The sequence below is a fragment of the Balaenoptera physalus genome (genome assembly GCF_965194825.1).
Source record: "Balaenoptera physalus genome assembly, chromosome: 1".
In the NCBI taxonomy this organism is placed as follows: domain Eukaryota; kingdom Metazoa; phylum Chordata; class Mammalia; order Artiodactyla; family Balaenopteridae; genus Balaenoptera; species Balaenoptera physalus.
Window position 1 is genome coordinate 152,075,348 of NC_138882.1, and position 14,477 is coordinate 152,089,824.

General features: G+C 37.2%; 1 protein-coding gene across 1 annotated transcript in view; it reads right to left on the reverse strand.

Annotated features, from left to right (window-relative positions):
• Positions 1-14,477, reverse strand: part of ZYG11A (zyg-11 family member A, cell cycle regulator) — a 63,908-nt gene that overhangs the window by 35,994 nt on the left and 13,437 nt on the right. Inside the window, exons 2-3 of the mRNA XM_082431239.1 lie at positions 14,025-14,190; positions 1,162-1,913 (exon numbers count right to left, since the gene is read on the reverse strand). Of these exons, the coding sequence (XP_082287365.1) occupies positions 1,162-1,913; positions 14,025-14,190 (918 nt within the window). The remainder of the gene's footprint in view (positions 1-1,161; positions 1,914-14,024; positions 14,191-14,477) is intronic.

Consider the following 14,477-nt stretch of genomic DNA (forward strand, 5'->3'; position numbering starts at 1 on the left):
TTAAAATCTTTTTTTTTTAATCACTGTGGTCTTTTGATCATTGTGACACTAAATGCCATTAATCTGAAACTGGCCTAAGTGTTCATTCATGGTAAACAATTCTCTACTATACACATTTAATCTGAAAGTTCAAATTATCTCTCTCTTTGTAGCCTAATGATGTAACTGATGGCTTCCACCTTCATTAACAAGCCAGAAAATTAAAAGGACTTTAAAATACAACAATTGCTATTTTCAAATCAAAAGAATAAAATTGTGAAAGCTAATGACTGTAAATCACTTTTCTCTCTCACCCTAGGAAAAATTACATAAGGTATAATAATTTTTTTAAAAGGGTTCTTTTAAAGTGGTGGTTCTGAACCTTGGCTGCACACTAGAATTACGTGCAAGCTTTCAAAATCTTGATGCCCAGAACAAGTCCCAGACCAATTAAATCAGAATCTCTGGGGAATGGGACACAAGCATCAGTGTATTTTAAAGCTTCCAAAGTGTTTACAATGTACAACTGAGGTAGAAAGCCACTGTTTTAAAAGAGAAATATTCTAGGACATAAATATTTAAATATATGCTGCTTTAAAAACAGCACCATGAGAGGCTATAAACATATTCCAGCAGTATTCAATACTTTTTTCTTAAGACTCTTTTAAAAATTGCTTTTTGTCATACCTTCACCAAAAATGGTGTTAGGCATATTGATCACCTGCCTTATTCATTATATTTAGCTGTTACTAGAGGTGAAAACACTAGTTTTAGAGTCACAAAGACCAGGATACAAGTCCCAGCTCTATCATTTAATACTTCTATGACTGTGGACAAGTAGCTTAACCTCCCTGAGCTTCCATTTCCTCATCCGTAAAACGGGAGGGTTAAAGTAGAAAACAATGTGCATGACATCTGGCACATAAGAGGTAATGTATAAATGGCTCTGCTTATCATTATCAAACCAGACTAGAAGACGTGGAGGCTAGGACTGTATCTTGTTTAAGGTTATATTTTCACAACCTACCACACAGTAGCTACGCAATAATTCTTAATTAAGCTCCTTAAGAATTTTTTAATCTGTCTTTGTAACCCTAATGCCTAGCACAGATTCTGATATACAACAAAAACTTTAAAATGTTTTGAACAAATGAAACAAACTTATTTCAGTAAAGAACAAACCCTCAAGTCTTGCGTTGTAGAAAAGAATTCAGAATAACCAGCATCCGTAGCCAACAGTCCCACAAATTGCATCGCAGGCCGCTGCTGTATAAACAGTTCTACAGCTTCATCAGTGATGCAACTGCCCCCAGAAATGTCCAGTGACACAATGTTAGGCAGAATATCCTTCTGCTGTAGCAAATGAAAAGCTAGATCTGACTTGAATTGCCTGTGATCAGAAATATCAAGGTGAAGCAGACATTTAAGTTCTCTAATGACTGCGAGAATCTGTGGTTTGGTCATGGTCAGGCATTTTAGATAGTGCATTGTGAGAGATCTGAGTCGATCCTTACAGGTAAGGAGTGCAGAGATGTTAGTGACCAGAGTATTAGAGATATCCAAGCTTTCCAGTCTGGGTAACTGAGAAACATTAGCCAGGTCTTCACTATGAAAACAAACACTGAAAACACTTAAGATGCGAAGACCAGTGAGCTGACCAAAGAACAACAGTCTTGAATCTTGAGGGATGCTTGTTGAGTCCAACAGGAGACATCGGAGGTTTTGCTGGATCCAGCTATTGCTGCAGAGTCCACTTAGGATGTCTGGAATTGAGAGGTCAGTGTGTACTGCAGTAGCATCCAGTTCAATGAGTTTGTGATGGCAGAAGGCTTTTATGAATGCAGCTGCAGATATTTTAGCTTTCTGAATATTGACCAGCTTCAGTTTCATTTGGTTGCCTCGGAAAATGCTTGCTGTTCTATCAGTCAGCTTGCCTATAAGAGAACCAGAACCAGCTTGTAATAACAACTAAATCTCATGCCTTTTCCAGGAGGTGTTGTGGCCAAAGAACTTTGACAGATGCTAATAATAACAACAATAATGACCTACATTCACTGCTTACTCTGTGCCAAGCACTGTTCTAAACCCTTTACTCAAATTATCTCATTTACTCTTACAATAACACCATAAAGGAACTATGATTATTACCATCTTATAGCCGAGGAAACTCAAGCTTAAAGAGGTTAAGTAACTTGCTCAAGGTCAAAATGTGTGGCAGAATCAATCAAAACCAGTGTGACTCCAGAGCCCACAGTTTCAACCACAGCAACCTTGTGCACAGAAAAAAAGAACAAAATAAAAGAGGTAGGTAAGTATAGGGTATATAATATGAAAATAGCACTAATGATTACTTTTAACCAAATTAGTGCGTGGCCTTTGGTAAGTCACTTACCTATCTAGGCCTCATTTTCCTCATCTGTAAAATGAGTGGGTTATACTAGATTTCATTTAGAAACGATTGACTAAGCATCTTCTATGTGTGAGATCCCATGTTAAGTAATAGGCACACAAGGTAATTAGACACCCGTGACCATAAAGAATTCAGTCTAGGAAGCATGTCAGGCAAATAAATTATTATAATAATGTATTATATCCAATGGTGATTCATACCAGGTATTGAATTAATACAAATGAGATTAACATCGGGGAAGGTTTTTAAGACGGAATATCAGTTTCCCAGGGTGAAGGTGAAGGGTGGAAGAACATGCCAAAGACATGGAGGCACAGAACAACAGATTTTTCAGACTGACCCTAAGTAGATCAGTGCTACTGGCCCATAGCGTACAAGGGGAAGCATGGCTGGAAATGAAAGTGGAGAGGGAGGTAAAAGGCAGATGGGGCCTGTAAACAAAGCTAGGAAACGCAGACATTTACCCTATAAACAATAATGAACAACTCAAAATTTTTAAGCAAAAAAAAAATGAATGGTCATAATTATATTTTTAGAAAGACCAATTATGTGATAATGTAAAAGAATTAGGATGGTATTTGATGGGAGTGAGATGGGGCAAGAGATTATTAATGATTTTAATGATGAGAAATGAAAGTTTAAACTGACAGAACACGGTAGCTGAATGGACTAGGGGAAAGAACTGAGGAAAAAGGTGTATAAGATGATTCACAAGTTCCCAGTTTGAGTTGGGCTATGCTACTAAGATAGGAAAAAGGAAACCCCAATATTCAAGGCTTTGAGAAGGAACTTATTACATTTATTCAACAAATATCAAGTGCTCAAGGTATGCAAAGTGCTATGCTACATGCTGAGAATGGTGAATGAGACAGACATAGCTCCTGCCATCTTGGGGTTTATGTACATCCTAGAAGGAGAACACAGATACAAAAGAATATAAAACAAGCAGAATACTACTAACATTAAAAATGTATTAAGTGTTCTAAAGGAAACAAACAAGAATATAATATAGGGGTGGGGAAAAGGAGGAGGAGGACAAGAATTTTCTGTCTCTTGGTGAGGTATGAGGAGGCAACATTTAAGCTGAGACCAAAAGGATATGAAAAGCAAAGGCAGCTGTCATTCCAGACACGAGGAGCTAAAGACCTGATATGGGAAACAGCTTGGCTTTTTCTGTGAAATGAGAGAAAACCAGTGTGGCTGAAGCACAGCTGGTGAAGGGGATACCAGCATCTGACAGGTCAGAGACAGAGGCAAGAGTCAGACCTTGCAGGCCAGGGTAAATAATTGGCATTTTATCCTAAGTACAAGGAGAAGCCTTTAAAGAGTGGCAGAGGTGTAGACAGATCTGATTAAGGTATGAGAGGACTGCTCTCTGCTGTGTGGCAGAGCTTGGCGAGGGGCAGAACTGGAGGTAAGGAAACCACTTGGGAGACCAGGGGAGAAGTAAGAGAAAGGTGTCAATGACAGGGGCTAGGAGGAAAAGAACGTTTGAGATATGTATTTTGAAGACAGAAAATGTGTCAACAGAATCAAGGGTAGAGGGAGGAGGAATGAAAAATGACTCCTAAGTCACTGAACAACTAGGAAGATTTTGAGATGGGAGGAAATGGCAGTGTAGCAGATGCTGTGATGTGACACCAGATCACATTTAGAGATAAAGGACTTACTACTTGAGCTGCTGGGAAAGCCACCAACTGACAGCCCTCATCTATGGGGACTGCATCAGCTGAAAAGAGCTGCTTCACCCATGGTCATACCACTTTCCCATGGAAACCCATAGCCCAAGACTGTGTTGGGAGGTATAAAGATCCAGCCCTCACGCCCTAATGCAACACAGATCTGAGTAGTTATTCCACCTTCAGGACTTCCCATAAGATCAGCTGAGGTCTTCTCAGTTCTACATATTTTAAATCTAAAAGACTGAAGCATAAACATTTGGAATTAATCAGCATAGAGACAGTATTTAAAACCATGGGAATGGATGACATGAGAATGTAAGAAGAAAAGGAACAAGGATCAAGTACCAAAAAGCATCTATATTTAAGATCAAATAGCAGAATGAGGAATAATAGCCATGATAATAACTAACAGTTTTTGAATGTTCTGAACATTTTAGATATACTAACTCCCTGAATCCTCATAAAACCCAACGAAGTATGTATTATTATTAGTCATACTTTACAGATGAGATGAGGCATAAGGAACTTAAGTAACTGGCCCATAGAAATGGTGGCAAACCCAAATAGTCTGGCACCAAAGCCAGAACTCTTACCCTTTCTGTACTACCCTTCAAGGGAAGCTAGACGAGCAGACAGATAAGCAGCAGCCACTGAGGTGGAAGAAAACTAAAAGAATATGATGATTCAGCAGCCCAGAGAAGAGTTATAAGATATGTTAAGAGGCATCCTGGATATGTGGTCTGGAGCTTAGAATAAAGACCTGCACTGGAAACTCTGGGAAATTCAAGAAGTGGTAGCTAAACCAAACAAAATTACCCAGGTAGTGTACAAAGTGAGAAGGGTACCCAAGACAGAAACTTGAGGAACATAAAACATTTAATGTATATTCAGAGAAACAGAGGCATACAAATGAAATTGTGGAATAGTAATCAAGGATAAAATAAAAAAACAGAAAAACAAAGTACTCTAAACCAGGAAAGTTGAGAGTAATAAACATTAAGTCATACATACAAGAACCCCTGATGATTTAATAAATCTAGGAAGGTAACAATCATCTATGGCCACCAAAAGTGAAAACTAACCAGGCAATCAGACTTTATTAACACCCTTAAGAAGTATAGGGCACTACCAAACATCAAACCTGAATCTGATCAAGCCTCTACCTCTAATTTCCAATTTATAGGAATTACAAGGATCAGAGAAACATGTCAAATCACTGCAGTCAAACAATGGTAAAGTCCAGATTGTAGGACACTTTACAAAACAAATGACCAGTTTCTTTAAGAAAAAAGAAAATAACTGGAAAATCCCAAAACGCATGGAGATTAAACAACACACTTCTAAATAACATGAGTCAAAGAAAAAATCTGAAGAGAAACTGAAAAATATTTTGAATTAAATGAAAATGAAAACACAACTTATCAAAATCTATGGGATGCAGCAAAGGCAGTGCTTAGAGGGAAAGTTATAGCCCTGAATGCATATATTAGAAAAGAAAGATCTAAAATCAATAATCTAAGTTCCCATTTTAGGAAACTAGAAAAAGAAGAACAAATTAAATTCAAAGTAAGCAGAAGAAAAGAAATAAGAATTAGAGCAGAGGGAGTAACATCAGCAACATGGCAGAGTGGAACACTACCATGGTCTCTCCCCTTCAATCTACAACCAATAAAACATCCATCCACAATGCACATATAAACAGCTCATACAACTCAATATCAAAAAAACAAACAACTCAATTTAAAAATGGGCAAAGACCTGAAAAGACATTTCTCCAAAGACATGCATATGCCCAACAGGCACATGAAAAGATGCTCAACATCCCTAATCACCAGGGAAATGCAAATCAAAACCACAATGAGATGTCACTTCATACCTGTCAGAATGGCTATCATCAAAAAGAACACAAATAACAAATGTTGGCGAGAATGTGGAGAAAAGGGAACCCTCATACGTTGTTGGGTGGGAATGTAAATTGGTACAGCTACTGTGGAAAACATCATGGATGTTTCTCAAAAAAACTGAACTACCATATGACCAGCAATTCCACTCCTGGGTATATATCTGAAGAAAAAATGAAAACACTAATCTGAAAAGATACATACATCCCAGTGTTCACAGCAGCATTATTTACAACTATCAAGACACAGAAGCAGGGCTTCCCTGGTGGCGCAGTGGTGAAGAATCCGCCTGCCAATGCAGGGGACAGGGGTTCGAGGTCTGGTCCGGGAAGATCTCACATGCTGTGGAGCAACTAAGCCCGTGCACCACAACGACTGAGCCTGCACTCTAGAGCCCACGAGCCACAACTACTGAAGCCCACATGCCTAGAGCCTGTGCTCCACAACAAGAGAAGCCACCACAATGGGAAGCCCGTGCACTGCAACAAAGAGTAGCTCCTGCTCTATGCAACCAGAGAAAGCCCATGCGCAGCAACGAACACCCAATGCAGCCAAAAATAAATAAATAAAATTAAAAAAAAAAAAAAAAGATATGGAAGCAACCGAAGTGTCCATCAACAGATGAATGGATACCAGCCTTACAACAAATGTTAAAGGAACTTCTCTAGGCGGGAAACAAAAGAGAAAAAGACCTACAAAAACAAACCCAAAATAATTAAGAAAATGGCAACAGGAACATACATAAAGATGAATGGATAAAGAAGGTGTGTATATGTATGTGTGTGTGTGTGTGTGTGTGTATATATATATATAACATTTATATTTATATATTACATTTTTATATATAATTTTTATATTTATATATTTTATATATTTATATTTATATAAAATGGAATACTACTCAGCCATAAAACAGAACAAAATTTGCCCATTTGCAGCAACATGGATGGATTCAGAAAGCATGATGCTAAGTGAAATCAGTCAGACAAAGAAAGACAAATACTGTATGATATCACTTATATGTGGAACCTAAAAAAAATACAACAAACTAGTGAATATAACAGAAAAGAAAAAGACACACAGATATAGAGAACAAACTAGTGATTACCAGTGTGTGTATGTGGGCAATAATAGAGGTAAGGGACTGGGAAGTACAAACTACTGATGTAAAAAAGGCTACAAAGATGTACTGTACAACACAGTAAATATAGCCAATATTCTGTAATAACTGTAAATGGACTATAACCTTTAAAACTTGTATACAAATTTGAAAATTAAAAAAATAAATAAAGAGGATGAATGATGGACCAAAAAAACCCTATTATCAAAATGGCAAGAAATAAGTACTGGCAAGGATGTGGGAACCCTCATACACTGTTAGTGGGAATGTAGATTGGTGCAGTCACTATGGAAAACAGTATGGAGAGTCCCACAAAATTACAAATAGAACTGCTATATAATCTAGTCATCCCACTTCTGGGTAGTTATCCAAAGAATACAAAAACATTAATTCAAAAAGATACATGTACCCCTATGGTCATTGCAGCATTGTTTACAATAACAAAGATATGGAAACAACCTAAGTGCCCATCAACAGATGAATGGATAAAGAAGATGTGGAATATATACAATGGAATACTACTCAGCCATTAAAAACAATATGAAATCTTAGCATTTCTGACAACATGGATGGACCTTGACGGTATTATGCTCAGTGAAATAAGTCAGAGAGAGACAGACAAATACTGTATGATTTCACTCTTATGTGGAATATAAACAAACAAAATATGAAAACTAAACCAAACAGAAAGAAACATGTAGATAGAAAAAACAGAGTAGTGTTTATCAGACAGGAAGAAGTTGTGGGGAGAGGGCAAAACAGGTAAAGGGGATCAACTGTATGGTGACAGAGGAAACTAAATTTTTAGTGGTGGGTACACCGTATTTCTACACAGAAGTAGAAATATATTCTGTACATGTGAAACTGATAATGTTATAAACCAATGTTACCTCAGATCAATAAAGGAAAATCAACAAAACCATAAGCTGGTTCTTTGACAAGACCAATAAAATCAGTAAGACTCGGGCTTCCCTGGTGGCGCAGTGGTTGAGAATCTGCCTGCCAATGCAGGGGACACAGGTTCGAGCCCTGGTCTGGGAGGATCCCACATGCCGCGGAGTAGCTGGGCCTGTGAGCCACAGCTACTGAGCCTGCGCGTCTGGAGCCCGTGCTCCGCAACAGGAGAGGCTGCGATAGTGAGAGGCCCGCGCACCGCGATGAAGAGTGGCCCCCACTTGCCGCAACGGAAGAAAGCCCTCTCACAGAAACGAAGACCCAACACAGCCATAAATAAATTAATTAATTAATTAATTAATTTAAAAAAAATCAGTAAGACTCTAGCCAGACTAAAATAAAGAGACAAATTACTAATATCAGAAATGAGAGAGAGGACATCACTACAGATCTCATGGACATTAAAAGGATATGATGGGCTTCCCTGGTGGTGCAGTGGTTGAGAAGCCGCCTGCAAATGCAGGGGACATGGGTTCGAGCCCTGGTCTGAGAAGATCCCACATGCCGCGGAGCAGCTAAGCCTGTGCACCACAACTACTGAGCCTGCACTCTAGGGCCCGTGTGCCTCAACTACTGGGCCCATGTGCCTCAACTACTGAGCCCGTGTGCCACAACTACTGAGCCTGCACTCTAGAGCCCATGAGCCACAACTACTGAGCCCGCATGCCACAGCTACTGAAGCCCGTGCTCTTGGAGCCCGTGCTCCACAGCAAGAGAAGCCACCACAATGAGAAGCCCATGCACCGCAACGAAGACCCAATGCAGCCAAAAATAAATAAATATATTAATTTTTTAAAAAAAGGATATGAAAGGAATACTATGAACAGCTCTATGCCCACAAGTTTGATAACCTAAATTAAATGGACCAAATCCTTGAAAGGCACAATCTACCAAAACTCACACAAAAGAAATAGACAATGTGAATGGGTCTATATCTATTAAAGAAATTGAATCAATAATTAATAACCTTCCAAAACAAAAAGCACCTGGATGGGTTCACTGGTGAATTCTACCAAACATTTAAGGAAGTAATTGTACCAGTTCTCTACAATTTCTTTCAGAGCATAGTAGCACAGGGGATACCTCCTAACTCATTCTTTGAGGCCAGCATTACCCTAACACCAGAACCACAGAGCACCTGGGACTTTCCTGGTGGAGCAGTGGATAAGACTCCACACTCCCAATGCAGGGGGCTCAGGTTCAATCCCTGGTCAGGGGACTAGATCCCACATGCATGCCGCAACTAAGAGTTTGCAAGCCACAACTAAGGAGCCTGCCTGCCGCAACTAAGACCTGGTGCAACCGAATACATAAAAAAAAATAAAAAATAAAAAACAAACCACAGAGCTACTATGAAAGAAAACTATAGACCAATATCTCTCATGAATACAGATGCAAAAATCCTCAACAACAACAAAAAAACCTCAACAAAATATTAGCATATCAAATCCAACAATGCATTTTTTCTTGGGGTTGGGGGGGCTGCATTGGGTCTTCGTTGCTGTACACGGGCTTTCTCTAGTTGCAGTGACCAGGGGCTGCTCTTCATTGCGGTGTGCAGGCTTCTCATTGCAGTGGCTTCTCTTGTTGTGGAGCACAGGCTCTAGGCACACAGGCTTCAGTAGTTGTGGCATGCGGGCTAAGTAGTTGTGGCATGCGGGCTAAGTAGTTGTGGCTCATGGGCTCTAGAGCACGGGCTCAGTAGTTGTGGCACACAGGCTTAGCTGTTCCGCAGCATGTGGGATCTTCCCAGACCAGGGCTTGAGCCCGTGTCCCCTGCATTGGCAGGCAGATTCTTAACCACCGTGCCACCAGGGAAGTCCCAACAATGTATTTTAAAAGTACATGTTAAAAAAAAAAAAAAAAGTACATGTATATACCATTTAGCATAAATAACAAAAAGGATTAAAAAACTATTTTCTATACAGAAAAACTACAAAAGATTGATGATGAAATAGGAGATTAAAACAATTATAAACCAACTAGATCTAACACAAATCCACAGAACAGCTCACCCATTAATGGCAGAATATATAGTCTTCTCAAATGCACTTGGAACATTCTCCAAAATAGAGCATATATTGGGCCAAAAAACAAATCTCAATAATTTTTTTAAAACTGAAGTAAAACAAAGTATGTTCTCAAAGTACAGTTAAATGAATTTAAAAATCAATAACAAAGAAATCTGAAATTCAGAAGTATTTGGAAATTAAACAATATATTCCTTAAAACCCAGTGGGTCAAAGAAGAAATCAAAAGGGAAAAATTAGAAAATAATTTGAGATGAATGAAAAATAAAGACAACATACAAAAACTTACAGGATGCAGCTAAAGCAGTGCTTGAAGGAAATTTATAGCTCTAATTGCATATATTTAAAAAAGAAGCTCTCAAACCAATAACCTAAATTTCTACCTTAAGACACAGGAAAAAGAAAAGCAAACCAAACACAAAATGAGCAGGAGGAAGGAAATAATAAAAATTATAATGAGAATTAATGAAATGGAGGACAGAAAAGAAAAAAAAGTAAAAAAAAAAAATCAATGAAATCAAAAGATGGCTTTTGAAAAGATCAACAAAATTGACAAAACTTAGCTCAACTGACCAAGAAAAAAAGAGAAGTCAAATTTCTAGAATGAGAACTGAAAGGGACAGAACTACTGACCTTGCAAAAATAAAATGAATTGTAAAAAAATATCATGAACAGACTGTATGCTGATAAATCAGATAATTTAAATTAAATGGGTAAGTTCACAGAATAACACAAACTACCAAAGCTACTGAAGAAGAAACAGACAATATGAATAGACCTATAACAAGTAAATAGATTGAATTCATCATCAAAAAACTATCCACAGAAAGAGGCCAAGAGGGCCTCACTGTTTAATTCTACCAAACATTTAAAGAAGAATACATACCAATTCTTCACAAACTCCTCTAACAAAAAAGAGAGAACACCTCCCAATTCATTGAGGCCAGTTTTATCCTGATGCCAAAAATCCATATAAAGAGATCACAAGAACAGAATATCACAGACCAAAATCCTTTAAAATTATGGATGCAAAAATCTTCATCAAATTACCAGCAAACTGAATCTAGTAATATACAAAAAGATTTATACAATGTGACCAAGTGAGATTTATCCCAGAAAAGCATGGATTGATTAACATCCAAAAGCAAATTAATGTAATATACCACATTAAAAGAATAAAAAACAAAACCCACGTGAACATTTCAACAAATGCAGAAAAAGCTAACACTCTCTTCCTGATGAATACATTCAACAAACTAAAATAGAAGGCAACCTCCTCAGCCTGTTAAGGGCAATTACAAAAAACCCAAAGCTAACATCATTCTTAATGGTAAAAGACTAGATGCTTTCCCCCTAAGATCAGGAAAAGAAAAGGGTGAATGTTTCAGTACTTCAACTTTGTACTGGAGGTTCTAGCTAGGGAAGTTGGACAAGAAAATCAAATAAAAGGCATCCAAATTGGAAAGGAAGAAGTAAAACTATTTCCATTTGCAGATGACATGATCTTGTATACAGAAAATTCTAAAAAATTCTTTAAACAATTAGAATGCATAAATTAATTCAGCAAGTTTCCAGGGTATATGATTAACATAAAAAATTAATTGTAGGGACTTCCCTGGTGGTCCAGAGGTTAAGACTCCATGCTTTCAATGCAGGGGGCACGGGTTTGATCCCTGGCTGGGGAACTAAGATCCTATATGCCGCACAGCACAGCCTAATAAAAATTTTAAAAATAATTTTAAAAAATCAATTGTATTTCTGTACACTAAAAATGAACAATCCAAAAATGAAATTAAGAAAGCAATTGTGTAACTGCATCAAGAATAAAATACTTAGAAATAAATTTAACAAAGATGTAAACTTATACCCATAAATTAGAAAACATTGTTGAAATAAATTAAAGATCTATTTTAAATAAATAGAAAGCTCTCCCATGCTCATGTTTTAAGGATTTCAGATTGTTAAGATGGTAAAACATTGGTGAAAATAACTAAAGATAATCTAAATAAATAGAAAGACATCATATTCATGGATCAAAAGACTTAATGCTGTTAGGATGGCAATAATCCCCAAATTGATTATACATATTTGATGCAATTCCTATTCAAATCCCAGCTGAACTGTTTGTAGAAATTGACAAGTCAATTCTCAAATTCACATGGAAATATCAGAAACCCAGAATAACCAAAACAATCCTGAAAAAGGTGAACAAAGTTGGAAGACTCACACCAATCTCAAAACTCACTACAAAGCAAACAGTAATCAAGCTACTTGGTACTGACATAAGGATAGACACATCGATCAATGGAATAGAATTGAGAGTACAAAAATAAACCCATACATCTATGGTCAACTGATTTTCAACAAGGATGCCAAGACTATTCAACACAAAAAGAACAGTCTTTTTAACAAATAGTGCTGGGACAACTGTATAGCCACATGCAAAATAATGAAGCTGGACCCTTACACCTCATGCCAAAAATTATTTCCAAATGGACCAAAGTACTAAACATAAGAGTGAAAGCAATGAAACTCTTAAAAGAAAAGATAGGTGTAAAATCTTTAGGACTTCGCAATGGCTTTGGCAATGGATTCTTAGATATGATACCAAAAGCATAAGCAACAAAAGATAAATTGGACTTCATCAAAATTAAAAACTTTTGTGAGTAAAAGGACACTATCAACAAAGTGAAAAGACAATCTATAGAAATGGGAGAAAATAACTGAAAACCATGTTTGATGAGGGACATATCTTACAACTCAATAATAAAAGACAAATAACCTAATAAGAAATAGGCAAAAAATCTGAATAGAGCTTTCTCCAAAGAGAATAAACAAATGGCCATCAAGGACATGAAAAAATGCTCAATATGATTAGCCACTAGGGAAATGCAAATCAAAATCACAATAGATGCCATTTCACATCCACCAGGATGGCTATCAGAAAGTCAGATAACAAGTTTTGGTGAGGATGTGGAGAAATTTGAACTCTTGTAACACTGCTGGTGGGAACATAAAATGGTGCAGCCACTTTGGAAAAGAGTTTGGAAGTTTCTCAAAAAGTTAAACACAGAGCTACCATTTAATCCAGCAATTCCACTCCTGGGTATACACCCAAAAGAAATAAAAACATATGCCCACACACAAATGTGTACACTAATGTTTATAGTAGCATTATTTATAATAGCCAAAATGTAAAAACAACCCAATGTTCAACTGAGAAATGAACAAAAAGGGGTATATCAATACAGTGGAATATTATGCAGCCATAAAAATTCAGTAGTGATTGATGTTACAACATGGATGAACCTTGACAATACTATGTTGAGTGAAAGAAGCCAGACACAAGAGGCCACATGTTGAATGATTCCATTTATATTAAATGTTCAGAAAAGGCAAATCCATACAGGTAGAAAGTAGATTATGACTGCTTAAAATTAAGGTGGGATGGATAAGGAGATTTTTTTTTAAGGTGATGAAAATTGACTGTGATGATGGCTGCACGAATCTGTGAATATACTAAAAAAAATAACTGAATTGTATACTTTAAATGGATGAATTATAGAGTGTGTGAATTTTATCTCAATAATGTGTTACCCCCAAAAAATTTTCATTAAGAAAAAACTGTAACATCACAAATTAAACATAGCTCTTTGAAAGCTCCACTACAACAGGAGGTAAAGGAAAAAAATTTAAAGGTTCATATTCACAAAGAAAAGAATGGGAGATGAGACTATAGCAACAGCAGGGCAAGCCTAGATGCAAGACAATTTCCATCAAGGGATCCCAGAAAGATTTGGAGAATCAACCTCCACACAAATAAAATGGGAATAACTTCTATATTTCTCACCAGGTTGTTGTGAGGAGCAAAACAGGAATTATATGTGAAAGTGCTTTGCAAATAGTAAAGTGCTATAAAAGTACACTATAAAGGAGCCTTATCATTACCTTGCCAAGTCATGACCCCAACGAATTGATCAGCTAACTCCTGAGGGAAACTCCAATGCTCCGGAAGACAAAGTGTTCCATCAGATCTTTCAGAACACAATTTCTCCAGGTTAGCAACCAGGACGTTCAGGCAGATGTTGACCAAAGAGTAGGGAGATGCCTCCTCCTAGCAAACAAACCCCCAAACAAATTTGTTAGAACACATCTATAAAAATACAACATAGGAGTGGTCATGCCATATATCAAACTACTTAATGAGGATATCTTAAGATACATTTTCCTCACTCTAATGATTTATATGTAATGAAACTACCTTATTCCAACTATTAACTGAATGGAAGACTTTTATCTGTTGTAGCTTCTGTTGTATCTTTAAAAAAAATTAAGTTCTCTCAACCCTTCACTTATCTCCTGTTCTGTGCCAGCCACTGAAAATACAGGGATGAGTAAGAT